At 36.9% G+C, this 15,079-nt stretch overlaps 1 protein-coding gene across 5 annotated transcripts in view; it reads left to right on the top strand.

The window, feature by feature from the left end:
* Nucleotides 1–15,079, top strand: part of ZFAND3 (zinc finger AN1-type containing 3) — a 147,094-nt gene that overhangs the window by 35,179 nt on the left and 96,836 nt on the right. The window contains exons 2-5 of one of the 5 annotated variants that reach the window (XM_052806637.1): nt 1,161–1,213; nt 3,051–3,091; nt 4,986–5,012; nt 5,261–5,284. In XM_052806637.1, coding sequence (XP_052662597.1) covers nt 3,064–3,091; nt 4,986–5,012; nt 5,261–5,284 — 79 coding nt within the window. In that variant the 5' untranslated portion in view covers nt 1,161–1,213; nt 3,051–3,063. Of the gene's footprint in view, nt 1–1,160; nt 1,218–3,050; nt 3,092–4,985; nt 5,013–5,260; nt 5,285–15,079 lie in introns of all 5 variants that reach the window. The other 4 variants (XM_052806635.1, XM_052806638.1, XM_052806639.1 and 1 more) reach the window with 4 other exon arrangements.

Genomic DNA, 15,079 nt, shown 5'->3' with positions numbered 1-15,079 from the left:
TACCGTATGTTCTTAGAAATACGAAATGTATTGCTTTCCTATAGAAGTCACCTGCTCTAAGTAGAGTTTGCTACTGTGACCATCTCTTTCCTATGAAGTGGAAACAGAGGGCTGTATCATGACCAGGACTGTTCGATATTTTAGAGCTTTGAGTGTTTCAAATAAAATTACCTCTAGAAATAACAGATATTACAGATGTTTAATATATTTGAAAAGGCTATCACGAGCAAAGAAATTTTATATTTTGGTGTTCCTGCCTGGCAGTATGAGCTTCTGGTGAATGCTGAAGTCGCTAGGAGATCATTAATGTAAAACAGTGATGTGATTAACAAGACTTACCTCACAGAGAAAGCGGCAATATGCAGGTTTGATCAATTCTAAGAGTCTGGTGAGAGAGCCCTTGCCTGCTGTAAAGAGGAAATTCTATCAGTGAGAGAAGGGATTTGCAGTGTAACAAAGAGCTGTCAAACATATATTTTACTTGACAGACATTGACATGACTCTCAGATAATACCTAGTAAGTTTGACGTATGTAAACTGCTTAATGCATTTTCTTTGTAAAGCTTTTGCTCTAATTAAATATTGCACTTTCAAAAAGGGGCTGATTGTTGATCAACACTGTTACTCTGTCTCTAATAAAAAATGCCATTTTCTTAGTTCTAGTAATGTTGATGGATCTGCAGTGACATAAGTGACTGTGTAAAAGAAACTAAGAAAAAAAACCCACTCAAAGTTTAGATTCTCATCTTATGTAGCAGCCTCAGACTGACTTGGATGCCTTGAAAAAGTATATAAAAGGATCAGAGAGAAAGTGATCCTTGAAACTGTAACAGTGAACTGAAGTTATTTAGCTCACAAGGTCACTTGTCCAATAGCACTGTCCTTTCAGAAAATCGGGGGGGGGGGGGGTGTGTTATGAGTAAATGGCAGCCTTTTTCCTTTTTTCACATAACTGTATGTTGTGTGTGTGTGTATTTTCCATTGTTGGTGTGCTGATAAGTAAATATTATATGAGCCTTTGGATTGATATTTAACAGCTGAGATGGTTGATTATACCACTGAAAACATTTGTCATTGCCCGTTCCAATGTCATCAATATGAACCATCTGAACTCTGCCTTTCTTTTTCTTTGCTGCCCCTGGGGTTTAATGGCTTTGCAGAGAAGCTCCTGCCTGGCATATTGAGCTGCTCCAGAAGGTCTAACCCATAAGCAGTGAGTACTGAACTGCAGCACACTAATGCTGTAGGTGTTGACTCACCATGCTGTTTTTAATTGCAGTTCTTTTGAAGGTAGATAATCTGTGCAGACTGTCAACATAGATATTGAATCTTTGGGTATATATCAATTTGATGATGTATTTGTATGGCTACAAAATGCTGTTCTGCTTTTCTTTTCCTGGGAATTAACTTTTCTCCTGTGCACATACTGTTTGCATTTAAAACTAGCTTTCATGTGTCTGTGGCTCTTGCTATAGCTGGCAAACGCTTATGTCTCATATCTGCAGTGAACTGTGTTCTAGAATTCTTGAGCCTGATGTAAACCAGCTTTCAAATGTGCATGAATTGAAAAGCATCTGTAATGTTTTGATATGACTAATACTAAGATATGATTGGCCAAGTTGGATTTACTTTGTTAGTGGAAAGGGGGGGAATTCTGTAATTCTGACAAGTATGTTCATTTGTGATCTAATTGCTTTGAAAAAATTGTTACAATTTTTGTTTCAAGATAATAAGCAGTTTTGATTTTTATAATTTGTGTATTGTAAGATGCAGATTTCATCTCAATTCCATCCGTGTTTGGCTGGAAATACTGTTTTGGTAGTCTCAATTTTTTTTGTGTATGCCTATTTCTAAAGATAAAGATGCAATTAATTTGGCTAAATGATATCTTTCAGCTAGAGGCTGCCCTGAGGAGGCAAAAAGGTCTTGTGGGCATGGACAGTTTTGGTACAACCTTGGCTGTCAACATATACCTTCAGACCTGCTCAGGATGCTGTTAATACTTATACATAATGGTGGAGCTGATTCAGGAACACTGAACAAATCAAATGTTGGGCAGTGTGCACAGAAACTGGGTTGCTCTTACCTAAAGACATTTCAACATATAGAGAGCGTTTGAGAATATTCTCCAGCTTGCTTTGTAAAGGAGATGTTGTGATGTTAGATGACAACCTTCCGTAAACTGGGAGAAATTTGTTCTCCCATAGTGTATTGCTTTGGGTAGTTTCATGGTAGCCGGAGAGAGGTCTATAGCCTTAATTTTTTTTTTATTTTTGTGAGCCTACTGACTTTATGAGGGTGAATGCTTGTAGCATAATTGCACAAATACTTTGGAGATATCTGGGAGGCTTAAGATACTGCTGTTGTTCTCCAGCTGTTTTTCTCTCAGCTGAAGGTTGCTGCCCTCAAAGTTGAGCCATACTAATGGATCATATGAACTGTCCTAGTCCATGTCAGTGCAAAGTCAGCCAGGTTATTTTAGATTACTGCTGGATGCAGCTGAGGGTAGTAATGAATAGCTTGAAGTAATAACTTCTTAAGCCATTCCAGCTAGACTTCCAAGACCACATCTGTCTGTGTCCTTATAAGTGCAATACTTTAATCTCTTTATTGCTGTACTGTATTCAGGATTTGTCAGGACTGCAGACCTGTTGCCAACGGGAGTCTAATATTCAAGTGGAATGTATTTGCTCTTCCTGTCTATCATTATTATCATATTGCAATATAAAGATCCAAATGATGCGTGTGTAACATATACATTTAATGGTAGAGTAAGCTTATTTTCATATGAGGTAAATGTGCGGAAGTCATGTTTTGGAAGCTCTTTAGATTGGAAAGAGATTGCCATATGAAGTCTCTTCCCCCTGTCCCTGTTCCTAGTTCAGCCACGTCTAGCCACTTATCTTTGACTCCTAGCCATTTAAGTTCTTACCCTCTCTGTACCCTTGCTTCATTCCCCCCCCCCCCCCAATTCCCTGTATTGATTAGAATTATAATGAATTTTTTAGCTCTTTTTTTTTTTTTTTTTTTTTTTTTTATTTTTGCCTCAGGTCCAGCAAGACTATGAATCTCTGTTCCAAATGCTTTGCTGGTAAGTGCAGTAAAAGGTTTTGTGTTTTTGTTAGATTATCAAAACCACATTGTTGGCATCTCCTTTAGGATTTGTGCATGGGTTTATCTTTCTTCAGTGTGTATATGTAATCAGGTTTTCCTTACTTTGGTCCTTCATTTATTTGCTAATCAAGAACCTCTTGTGTAAATGTACCAATCAAACCTTGCTCCTGAAGTTTATGGAATTCTGGAACACCCCTGAACCACAGAGATCTGCTGTCAGCACAGCTCCTATACGAATGATGTGGCTTTCAAAATGCCTAAGTCTGAATTGTAATTTGGAATTTTATAGGATTTATTTTGTAATAACCTTTGAAATATGGTATGGATAAAAAATTAAAAGGAAGAGTTGGTATGGAACACCACTTGTTCCATTTCTTTTTAACTTGCAGCCCTTGAATATTAAATCATCACTAGTTCATCAGTAGGCTGATTCTAATTGCTACGTATTATTTTCTTATTGCAAGGTCATTGCTACAGTGTAAGATGTTAGGAATTGCTATTGACCTTTTCATGTTAGCATCTTCTAGGTTTGCCTTTCTGAATTTTTTTTTTTTTGTTATTTAGTATTGTAAACTTATTTTTAATTGCAATTAAAGTGCTGTCATAGTTCATGGTTTTTAATTTCTCTTGGGGGAACAGATACAATATTTAAAAGTTCAGAACTTTTTTTTTAAACTTCAAAGCTTTTTCTGAGTTTTTTTACAAAAAATGCATTTTGACTTGTAGATTTCAGATCTTGGGTTCATCATCACTTCATTAAACATTAAAGGTCATCAAAGGCTGTTTAGCAAAATGATGCATGTATTTCTCTGGCTGTTTATAAAGCCATGGATCACTGGAAAGGGTATACTGAAGAAAGTGCAAGTCCTTTCCTGTACTCTTTCCCTACTGACCACAGTCAGAAGCAAGCTACTAGGTCTTTGATTTGACTCAGTACAACTGTTATGTTCATATTAGCACTGTAAATAACTTCTGTTTGTGTACCTCAGAAATGTGGAATTTCTGATTCTGAGATACCAAAATGGCCCATCCCTCATATTCTGAGTTTAACAGAGTACCCAAAACTTCATAGCCAGCAGACCAGGCATTAAGCAAAGACATCTTTTATTTTGGTTTTACTGTTAGGTTTTTTGTTGTTGTTTTTGTTTGTTTTCAACAAGAAGAAAAATTCTTGGCTTCTATTCTGTAATTCTCCTGAAATGCCATTACCTCTGATCAAGTTCATTTTTTCTATTGTAAAAATGGAAGATAGTAACTAAATATTTTTGTGATTTTGGGGGGGGAAGTGAAGACTACTTTTTTAAAATTTTCAAGACTTTCCTTACAGCCTGTTTATTTTAATGAAATAAGACTTTTGAAGAGTTTGGGTAACTTAAAGCTACTGCTAGTTGGAACAAAACCAGGTTTTATGGAAAAAGGCAAATTTAATCTCTTTTTAGATCTTAACTATGGTTCCTTCAACATGTAGCATGGAAATAACTAGTTCTGTTTGAGCAGTAACTCAAAACCTCTCAATGTCATCATTCCAACATAACAGACTTTTTTTTTCTTCTTTTTGTGTGATGTCACTGAAATACTTTTAGCATATTTTTTATACTGGGTTTCCAGCCACAGTATTGAAATAAAGATGTATACTCCTGTTTCTGTAAATTTAACCACCACAGATAGGAAGATTTTAGGCAAGTAAGCTGTTGAAATATGTTTTTCACCATTCCGGGCACTCCAAAGATATGATATGAAAAAAGTTCCTATTGTTTCTTTTTTAATATGGCAAGTTATTAATTCAAGTGGATTGAAGCAGATTTGTATACGAGGGAAAATTGGGAATTATTATTTCTCTTGACCGTCATTTCCTTTCTCTTTTATTTTAGAAAAAAGAAATCCGCACAACGAAAAAGGTTAGTAACTTTGTTAAATGCCTGGGGTTTTTTTCAGAGGGAAGGGATAGAATCCAGTCTTCCTATTTTATTAAAAATTAATTTCAGACACACACAGCAGCAAAGCCCCTTAGATTTGTGTAAGCATTACCTTTTTATATAGATCAGGGGAGAAGGGCAACAAGTCAGCAAGAAATGAAAACATTGTTGGGTTTACATTGCAATATGAGTTACTACGTGGAACCTTCCTATCCTTAGTGTTTTTTCAGACTTTCTGAACTATGTACAAGTATGTAAGTACATGATCCTGAGCTCTTCTTTCCTTCTGCGCTTCCTCTCTTCCCCATCCCCTGGGAAAAATGGTCATAGTTTGATGTCTGTGATGTTAACAAGCACAGAAATGGAGCAAAGGGCAATGGTCAGGGGCTGTCAGTTTGTGTTCTTATTTGACCAAATGCTTGTGATTCCTAAATTTCTTATCAAGATAAATTCACTGAATTTTCACTCGCATTTGTCCAAAGATGAAACAAACAGCAAAAGCAACCAGATTATGTAGCAGGGAGACTGGAATTCCTTGTTTTGGCTATTTTTGTACATTTTCTTATATTAAACATGGAAATACTTTTCACAGGTTATTGTAAAGTTTTAAGTTGTTCAGCTTTCTATGGCAAGAGTAAGCTGGATACTGCACAGCTAAATGCAACCCTTTGCCTAGAATTGCCCAGTGTTTTGACCTAGATCTAGAAGGTTTACTAAGCTCTTTTGTACAACCACAAATCTGCTGTTCATTTGCCGCAGACTAGTTCTTGGCTTGCACGTAAAGGTTTATAAATACCGGAGAGGAGCTTGAAGTTAGCTATCCTTTTCAGCCCTCTGCCTTCTCTTCACCCCATCTGCCTGTTCCAAGAAGGAATACCTGACTTGTTTTATTTAAGCCCTGTAGAAGCAGCAGACTCTGAAATGTTCAAGAGCCTCTCCGAAATAATTTCAAGTTAATTGTACTTCTGCAAAGTTCTTTACCACGTTCTGTCTCCAATTCAGTGCTGACCACATGCTATCAATGCCTCAGAGTCTCCAGATACAGTGCAAGTATAATCCTACATATTAAATTGCTTCAAATAAATTTGCTCTTCAGATGGTTAAGGCATAGTTGCTTCAGACTTCTTGTACATCCAGAATACAAATGCAATAAAGAGTGGGGTTTTTTTAAATCAGAATATAGGCTGATAAGTGAAAAAAATGCAAATGATGTCCAGAGTATCTCCCTTAGTGACACCACATCTTTTGCTAATACTGCAACCTCTCTTTTTTCAGTATGGTAAACTGCTAAGCCTGAATGATTAAAATACAGGACAGTGATGAGTGAAGTTTTTCAAAAGTACTCTTTATTAATCTATCTTTGCTTCCATTAGGTTTATAGCAGTTTTAATATCGACTTCAGATAGGGACATTGTTTGAGTACTTTGTAAAATTGGCTTTTCAAAAGTAGGCTCTTTCAGGCAGGAATTCTACACACATTCATGAAAATAACACTTGGTACCTCAAGAACTCAATTTTAATTGGAACCTCTGGGAACAGTCACAGAACAAACTATTACAGAGTAAGAACAAATATTTAAATACAGAAAATGGTAAAACTAGACTTTCTACTTAAATCACACCAAAAAATGCACTCTACCTTTAATCCATTGGATTGTAAGTCTAGAAAGTTTAATTTGTGTTGTGGTGCTATCAGCATTGGAAAGAGGGGTGCAGGAAGTAGATTTCAGCTTGTTCAGTAGTATGTGAAGCTGAAGGTAAGTGCAGCACTGGATGGTTTGGTGGAGAGATACGCTTGGAAAACTGGAAGAAGATAAAATGATGATTAGGGTATTCATGGATTTGTGAATCAATTTCATAGCCCTTCAGACAGAAGGTGTAATTGAAACTTCTGGAGGTGGGTGTCCACCTCTTAATCCAGCTATGCAATATTCATGTTCTATGAAGCGCTAGATCAGCATCACCTAATTTGAGAAAATACTTCAACCAAATAGTCCAAGAATTCTCTGAGTTTTAGGGGCCTCGACTCTTAGTTCAGTTTTATTTTTAGTTTGAAATCAAACACATTTTTTTACATACCAGTATCTTGATGAGTAAAAACTATAGATTTTTAATCTCCATCTATCAAGTAGGATATCAGTATTGCTGGAACCACATATATGTTTTAAATACATATACTTAGCTCTGTGTGAGATTATGAAATTTTGTAGCTTCAATAGTATCTTTTATTCTCCTGAATTTGAAAGCTCTGACTGGGGGGGGGCGGACGAACGGACACACTAATCTTCTATACGTCATCTGATTCTAGAAGCGTCAGATTATTCCCTATTCTTTCTATTTCCTGAACTCACTCAGATGTCTGACTGTAGAGTTATTTCATGGGTTTGTGCATCTTAACCCTTCTGCTGATCTTTATTTTGTCATGCCTGTTTTCGGAGCTTACAAAATTGGGGGTTTTGTGTGACTCAGAGTCACTTGAATAACACAATTTCCTCTTCTCTCAGTCTTTGTAAATCCTGGGAGCTGTTTAGAGTGCTGCCTTGTCTGGCAGTAATAACACCTACTGTAAGCATAAGCTGGCAAAAATTGGTGTCCCTGCCTAAATAGATTTTGCTGTTAATCAACTGCTAACTTGATCCTCAGTCAAGCTTTCAGCTTGCTTACTGGAAACCTTTTCAACAGGTGCATCTTGCATGTTGCTAGTTCAAATTCTGTCATCTTTGCTGTATCATGTTGTATGATAAATTATGCTTCATTCAGCCCTTCTCTTCTTCATAAAGTTTTCATTCCTAAATGAATGATTAAAAGTCTGTTAGGTTTGCATTTTCCATATTCTTGTAATTTCTGATGTGAATCCACCTGTTTTAGTACTTGGCTAGAAAAGCAGCAAGCATTTTCAGACGTTTGAAACCAACACTAAGTACTAGTTTTCTTTATCTGTACACAGAATGTTTCTCTTTCAGTATGGTATTTCCTTTGTTGGCTCCTAATGGAAACCGGTACCTCAATTTGTTGCTTCATGAGGCTAGAATTTGTTGCTGTATTCTTGTCTGTCTGTATTTTGAAGTACATGGACTGCTTACTACGAAAAACAGCGCTCACTGCCTAGCACTTGAAAGTAGTCAAACTTCATCTTGAACTTTTATTACACAGTCAGGCTTGCAGCTAAATAATTCTGTGGAAAATTGTATAGCTGGTTATAGTGGCAACAAAGATATTCTAATTCTAGAGCACCTACTAATAAAGAATGATAGCATTCCAGATATAAACTTAAATATTGTTTGGCATACATTTCATTTCTTTTACTCTATGCCCAAAGAATTTTTAAAAGGAGAAGGCTGGTAGGGAAAAGATGTCTTAGCATAATTAGTAAACTTGAAAAGGTGAGATGTATGCTAAGCTTGAGAAAGACAATCACCATGAAATGGAATTAAGAAAAAAAAATTGGATAAATTACTTTAGTTGGGCTTCACTTATTTATAAGCTTGATTTGCACTGCTGATCCCAAAGACATTTACTCTATTAGTATGCATTATTCTGTGGCTTTAAAAAATGTAAAGATCTCAGTAATAGCTCTGTTTGGGTTGTTAGAACAGGGCAATATTTTGTGAAAGGATTTGGAAAGGATTTATATGTTTTTAGTTTGCTGCTTTTCCCCTAACTTGTCTTAAAGTTTTGGAGGGGAAATACAAATGAATAGAAAATGAGTTTATTCAAGTATAGTTGTATTATCTAGGCTTAGGATTAATTGTTTTACTTCTGTCAAAAATAGTAGCATCAACCAAATTATCCAGCATATTTATGCTATGCGTTTCTAGTACTCAATATATACAGGAGAATTGGAAATATGGGAGAGGAGGATACCTCAAGCTTTCTAGACTTGCTGGAGTTTTAAGAGTTAAATGGAGATCACATTTTGAGTGAAGTTAGTATAATGTTACTTGAGAGGTCCACTTTTTTCTCTGTCCATGCTATCATGGCATGGAAGTTGTGGAGTACAGGGCTCCTATGTTGCCTTGTGGCAATACTGATAGGATTTTGCTATGCGTTATATAGAAAGGCGTTAAAGATGCTGTATGGAAGACACAACCCTCATCTGCCTGGGACCTGGCTGTGTGAAGGCATTGTGTATGCAGCAGTGCAACGTAGCTTGTCAATAGGGCCAATGGCTCAGCTGCTGGTTCGATTTGCTCAATTATTTTCTCCTTTTTCCTCCTCCTTCATCTTCCCACATATAAAATAGTGGGAAGGGGCAAGCACTGATGGAAGACAGAACCATGAAGTATTTCTATTTCTGTGCAATCGTTAGTGGAAGAAAGAGAATTTCTTTCACAGCTGGCACTCAAATGTTGTGTATTGAGGTAGGACAGTTTTTTTCTTTTTCTCTTTTCTTCTTTCTGGCTACTACTAACTTCAAGTGAGTAGGGCTTTTTGCAGTCACATTTGAAAGTATCTTTTCATCACAGTTTAGGAAAATCGAATGCCTTCTTAATTAAGAACTTTAAAATTTTACCATCAATCAATCCTACCAGCAAACTACCCTGTAGGATATTAGTGGCTGTTTCATTGGATTGCATCTTGCTAAGTTCGCAGTCTAGTAGTCTGGGGTTCATTTGTTAAAAATATAAATTGCACTCAAACAAAAATATAACCTCTTCTCAGTACTGGCTAGCTGAAAAGACTGCCAAATAGTCTTAATTTAATTTTTTCCTTTGTCTTGACAAGACATCACTGTTATTTTCCATGTCTTTTCTTTTTCTTATCTCAGGGGATTGCCAGTCCCATTGTACAGATTGATCTACAAGCAAAGAAAAGAGCTCAGCCCTTTTTTTTCCTCAGACTTGCATTTATAGTTTTTCATAGCTCTGTTTTCTAGTATGTTTTCTTCTTTATGGTAAAGCCAATTTCTTTGTTTTGTTAATATTTTGTTCACCTTCTAACTTGTAACCTTTCCAAATGACTCGTTGAAACACCAGCTGTAATTTAGTCTCTTGTGTATAGATTCTCTGATGATGTAAAAAAAATGTTTTGAAATATGACTTAATTGCCATGATGTTTGCACATTGCCAGCATGAAAGCAGAGTTACCTATTTAGAATGTGCAGCCCACAGGTTTAATTTATTAAACCTTCCTGTAACTCCATTCTCCTATAAATGTGTGCATAAGATAGGAGAGGGAATGTTGTTCTTTTTTTCCCATTTAGCAATTTGCTTGAGTTATAGAAAAGTCTGTGCTCTGTTTTGTGTATTTGCTCATTTGGAAACCTTTATAGAGTCACTAGTGATTTGTTCCTTAGCCTCCCTGTGGAGTTTGTTCCATATTACAATCTAATTCCATGTCCGTGTCATGCACTCCTGAGCTGTTAATTTGTACATTTCAATGCAGTTTGTTTCATGGTGTTTTTGTAATCCAAACTGAATGTAATGAGCTATGTGCTTTGGGGACCCAGCCTTGCCTTGCCAATTAGAACAAGTGGTTACTGAGAGAGAGCATGTTTTAAATAAAACATGGCACCTCTGCGTGGGACCACCAGCCTTCGGGGAATAAAGGAGGATATTTAACTCTTTCTCTCTGAGAAGAGTGGTCAGTATCAGTTTAGAAACATTCATCTCATTCCTTTGAGAAGTATGATGCAGATTCATGTTTCATCTTGCAAATAAAATTTAGTTCGTTGTTGGAGATGTGTTATGCAGTACTGCCTGTGGCGTATTTAGGAATGCACAAGGATAGCTGTCAAGTTGACTACATGTTTTCTAGGATTCTAATCGCTAATGCCACATGAAAATTGTACAGGACTAACAGCTAACCTTTCTCTTTCCCCTTGTACTGCTACCCAAGAAGCTGAGGTAGGACAGGAAGAGTGCCAGGTGGTAAAAGAGCTCGTTTCAAAATGTATTTTAGAAGGGAAGGAATCTAGAAGCAACACCTACTAAATAAGAGTACTAAGTTTATGTGCTAGGTGACCATGAGGAAGGGCTCATTGTTGTTCTACTGTTTCAAGGTAACTGGGAAAGGGTACCTCTATGACCATCAATATTTGTGATTTTTGCAGAAATTATCCAGCATTCTACTGGTCTTTACACTAACTAAACTCCCTGGTGAATTCAAGCAAGACACAACAACGATTTTAGAAGTTCACTCTACTTTGCCATTCTTTCTTGCATTCCAGCCCCAACGTTTCCTTTCCTCCCTCTTCACTCTAACTTGCATGTTCTACATGCTTGTGCATCTTCAATGGGAAGAAGTTACTGTCCACCAACAACCTTCAGCTAAGGACACTGAGAAGGAATTTAGGTGAACAGTCATGGCGATTGACAACATTTCAACAGCCCTTGCATACACAAGCAAGGCAAGGCCAAGAAAAATCTCCCTTGTGAAAGCTTCTTAGCTCAGCAGATAGGTGTAAGGGAAGTATAACTCTTTGCTAAGGTGGTTTAAGCTGTTAGGTAAGCAGGTGTACAGGAAAAACATGGTCTGGATAATAGAACAAAATGTTAACTGATGACTTTTCAATTGTCTATCCATTTTATATGAAAGGAATGTGACCTAGCAGCTAGACAGCTAGCTAGGAACTTGAGACCTGATTTCCTTCTCACAGTCAACAAGTATTTATTTGTGATACTAGACAAGTCACTTTTTTTTGTCTTCCACTCCTGTTCCTCATTAGTTACTGAGAGATGATAATATTTTCCTGCTTCACTGGAATGTTTGTGAAGATAAAATATATATGATGTTCAGTACAGTAACAGTGGTCATCTACGGAGCTGAGAGAAATCTAGAGCCCTATCTTGGGAAACAAAGGTTATTTTGAGGAACAATATCTGTATTTTCCTCTTCCAAATCAGCTTGAAGTAAGCATGCCATTAGCACATATTAGATTAAAATACAAATTGGATGTCTTCAAAGTCAGTCAAGGCCCTCAGGCTGAGTAAATTGCCCAAACTCTGGGATAGAAGCTTGATCCTTTGGTTGTATGTAATGCAGATTCACCCACCACCCTCACCCCCCCACCTCACCCCCTAACTCTAGCATAGTGTTAGTGATAGTGCAGGAAACTAGTGTAACAATTAGTGTCAGATCTTATGGAGGAGGAAGGCAATTTTATTTCACAAAACCTGTAATTAAGTTGATTGTGTCTATTTGTGCTTTCACACCCATATACTCACAAGCCCCAAGATGCATGTCCAAGTAGTCTGGCCAAGATCACCTGTGTGTGACATGGAGAGCAAGGAGTTCTGTCTTTTGAGCCCTTAGTATCACGAGAAGCTGATTTTGGACTTGCGTTTTATACGCTTGAGGAATGGATGCTGTGAGGGACCTTTTCCTTATTTATATTGTCTTAGCCCTCATAGGTCTTGGGCAAAATTCTGGAATTTCAGTTCTCTTCTTTCCCATATGTGGTTATTCTACCATTGCAGTTCTTTTCTTCATCTTCTTGACGCTTTATCTTTAGTCCAGCTTGTTTCTCGTCTTAATTTGAATGAAATCACATTTCACTGTTGCAATTAATGCATACCATTTCTTTTAACCCTTTTAATGCTGTTTCTTGTGGAGCCTGCAAACATTCCAGTCATTGTTAACTCATACCAGTCTTCATATATCTATTACAAATCTTGTATGTTCTCATAAAGTTAGTCACCAGAGGGCAAACTGCTCATGCAGATTTAGTCAATACAACTCTAACTTTGCACTTTTTAAAAAACAAACAAACAAACAAAAACCCCCAACAAACCCACAACGTTGTCTATAAATGAGTTTACATGTAGTATTAATTAGATGGAAAGTGAAAAGTATAATGACTCTTCTTTGGAGATATAGAAGTATTTTACATTGAATGAGGGGGGAATTTTTAAAAGTTAACATTCAAACTGTTGGACTAATTTGCAAACTTTGGGGAAAAACCCCAACCCTTTAGATAAAATTTTTTCTTGTGATCACATGAAAATATCATCTAACTATTAGTGAGGGAGAGTAATAGTAGGTTAAAATAGTTTCCAGAAGGAATCTGGCTTTAACCTTAATTGTGAGTAGATGAATCTCCATAATGGGGGTGGGGAAAAAAAATAAAGTTATGCTGGATATCTCTAAGTCTGCAGGACTGTACATAAGGCCTTTCTTGAAAAGATACCCGAAATTACTGCATCTCTAGTAACTGAACAGGTAAGATTTTGTTCCTTTCCTTTGCAGAAAGCATAGACTGTTGACTGAATCTAGCACTAAAGATTTAGAAAATGACAAGGCAGGTTATGGTGCCATAATAATTAATCCAATATGTGTCTATGCATTATAACTGTCTTTTAATCATGCTGAAAAGATCAAAGAGTACAAGAAAGCATAAGATTACTGGCTTAATCTCCTGGTTAAAATCACAGGTCATTCAATACTATCTAGGTAAGCTCTGTTTGCTGAAAATGTCTCCTTTAAGCAGATACTCTGTCCTGATGTGAAGACACTGGGGGTTCTGTATGCACCATGGGCGCTAGCATTTCTCATGAATAACCCCCCTCACTATTAAGTAAGAAATAAGGTACACATTTTTAATTGCAGCGCTATAGGGATGTTTCCACAGAATTGTACTCTCATTTATTGTACTGAATAGGAAGCAGTGTAAGACATTCTGTCATGCCCTATATCTTCTTACTACAACATTTGCACATTGACCTGAATGGAGAATAATTATTTTCTTTATAGAATTTCTTTAGAGAACTAATTAGCCCCCTGGTGCTTCAGGAAAATAAGTAATTTACCATCTTGACATTTCTGTGAGTCAAGGTGGTGATGTTCTTCACTATACATAGATAAGAATCTAAAGCACAAATGTCAAACATTTGCAGCTAGTGGATATCAACTTTGACAAGCCTTGGGACTGTAGCCGTGTCTTAATCTCCCTCCCCTAAAGCATATAATTTTATGATGCTTTAAACATTGAAAGTACAGATCTCCCTACCTTTATGGAACTGCAAGAGCATTGAATGCTTCTGCTAGTGGGGTCCCAAGAATACCTATTTGAACATCCTGAAAATAAATATGTGTAGGAGGAATTTACAGAAGTCATGCAGGAATTCTGCGGCAAAGACAATGGGTAGAATTTACTTCTTTCTGATTTCTCTTCAGAATTTTCCTGGGGGTTAAAACGAAGTCAAGAGTCTAGGAGAAAGCTTTGCTTTCTATAAAATTCTGATTTCATGTTTTGAACTTCTTTCATTCTATCCAGTAAGCAAGTTAAGGGTCCTCTAAAAGAGACGTTCTGTGGTTGTTCGCATGCACTATAAAAAGAATTTAAAATTAAAGAGATCAGATCACAAGTGCACAAAAATTATTAGTTCAGACACTTCCTGATTTCAGACTGCTTGATGTTTCAAGCTTAGTGTAGGATTTTGCCATCCTGTAATGCTATCCCCCATCCTTCTGGTATAACTAAATTCAGTTATGTGGGACTGTGACTCTTACTGGGTCAAAGCATTTGGAAACCAAGAGCCAGGAGTGTTGATTCTGAGCTGCTGGGCTGCAGTCAGGTCACAAGTTGGACCCAAATGCTCTGTCTCACTTGTGATCAGAAGTGCTGAACCTGAACGAGCAGTCTAGTGGTAGTCTTCTATAGAGTCTACCTTCTGAGATTGTAAAAGTAGCTCTAGTAAAGGTCTTCGAAGCATAATGCAAGACTTTTCTCTCTCTTTTGCATTAAGACTTGTCATGGGCCAAATTTGGGGGGAGGCCTTGGTTTGTATATTTTTAACTACTAATGTTACCCACAGCATAGCTGTTTCTTACTTGGATAAGTGAACACATAAATTTCATTTTGAACAAGGTTAAAGAACTTAGTGTATAAGGAGGAAACCTTGGAGCTTTCTAAACTTTGTTTTGTGTTTATGTACATTTATATACATTAGCAGTTCAGCAAAACTGGTAGCAGTTTTATTTGATCTCAGTTCCTAAATAACAGGAGCTTTTATATTTTGGGATTGGGGCATTTCTGCCTAGCTCTGTGGGAAAGGTCCCATGTAAATGGAGAGCAAGTTATGAACAGCCAATAAATGTATTGGGGGGCTG

This window comes from Harpia harpyja, chromosome 13 (assembly GCF_026419915.1).
Source record: "Harpia harpyja isolate bHarHar1 chromosome 13, bHarHar1 primary haplotype, whole genome shotgun sequence".
NCBI classification, from domain to species: Eukaryota; Metazoa; Chordata; class Aves; order Accipitriformes; family Accipitridae; genus Harpia; species Harpia harpyja.
The sequence above is the reverse complement of the archived record's forward strand: the minus strand, read 5'-3'. Positions and strand labels throughout refer to the sequence as shown.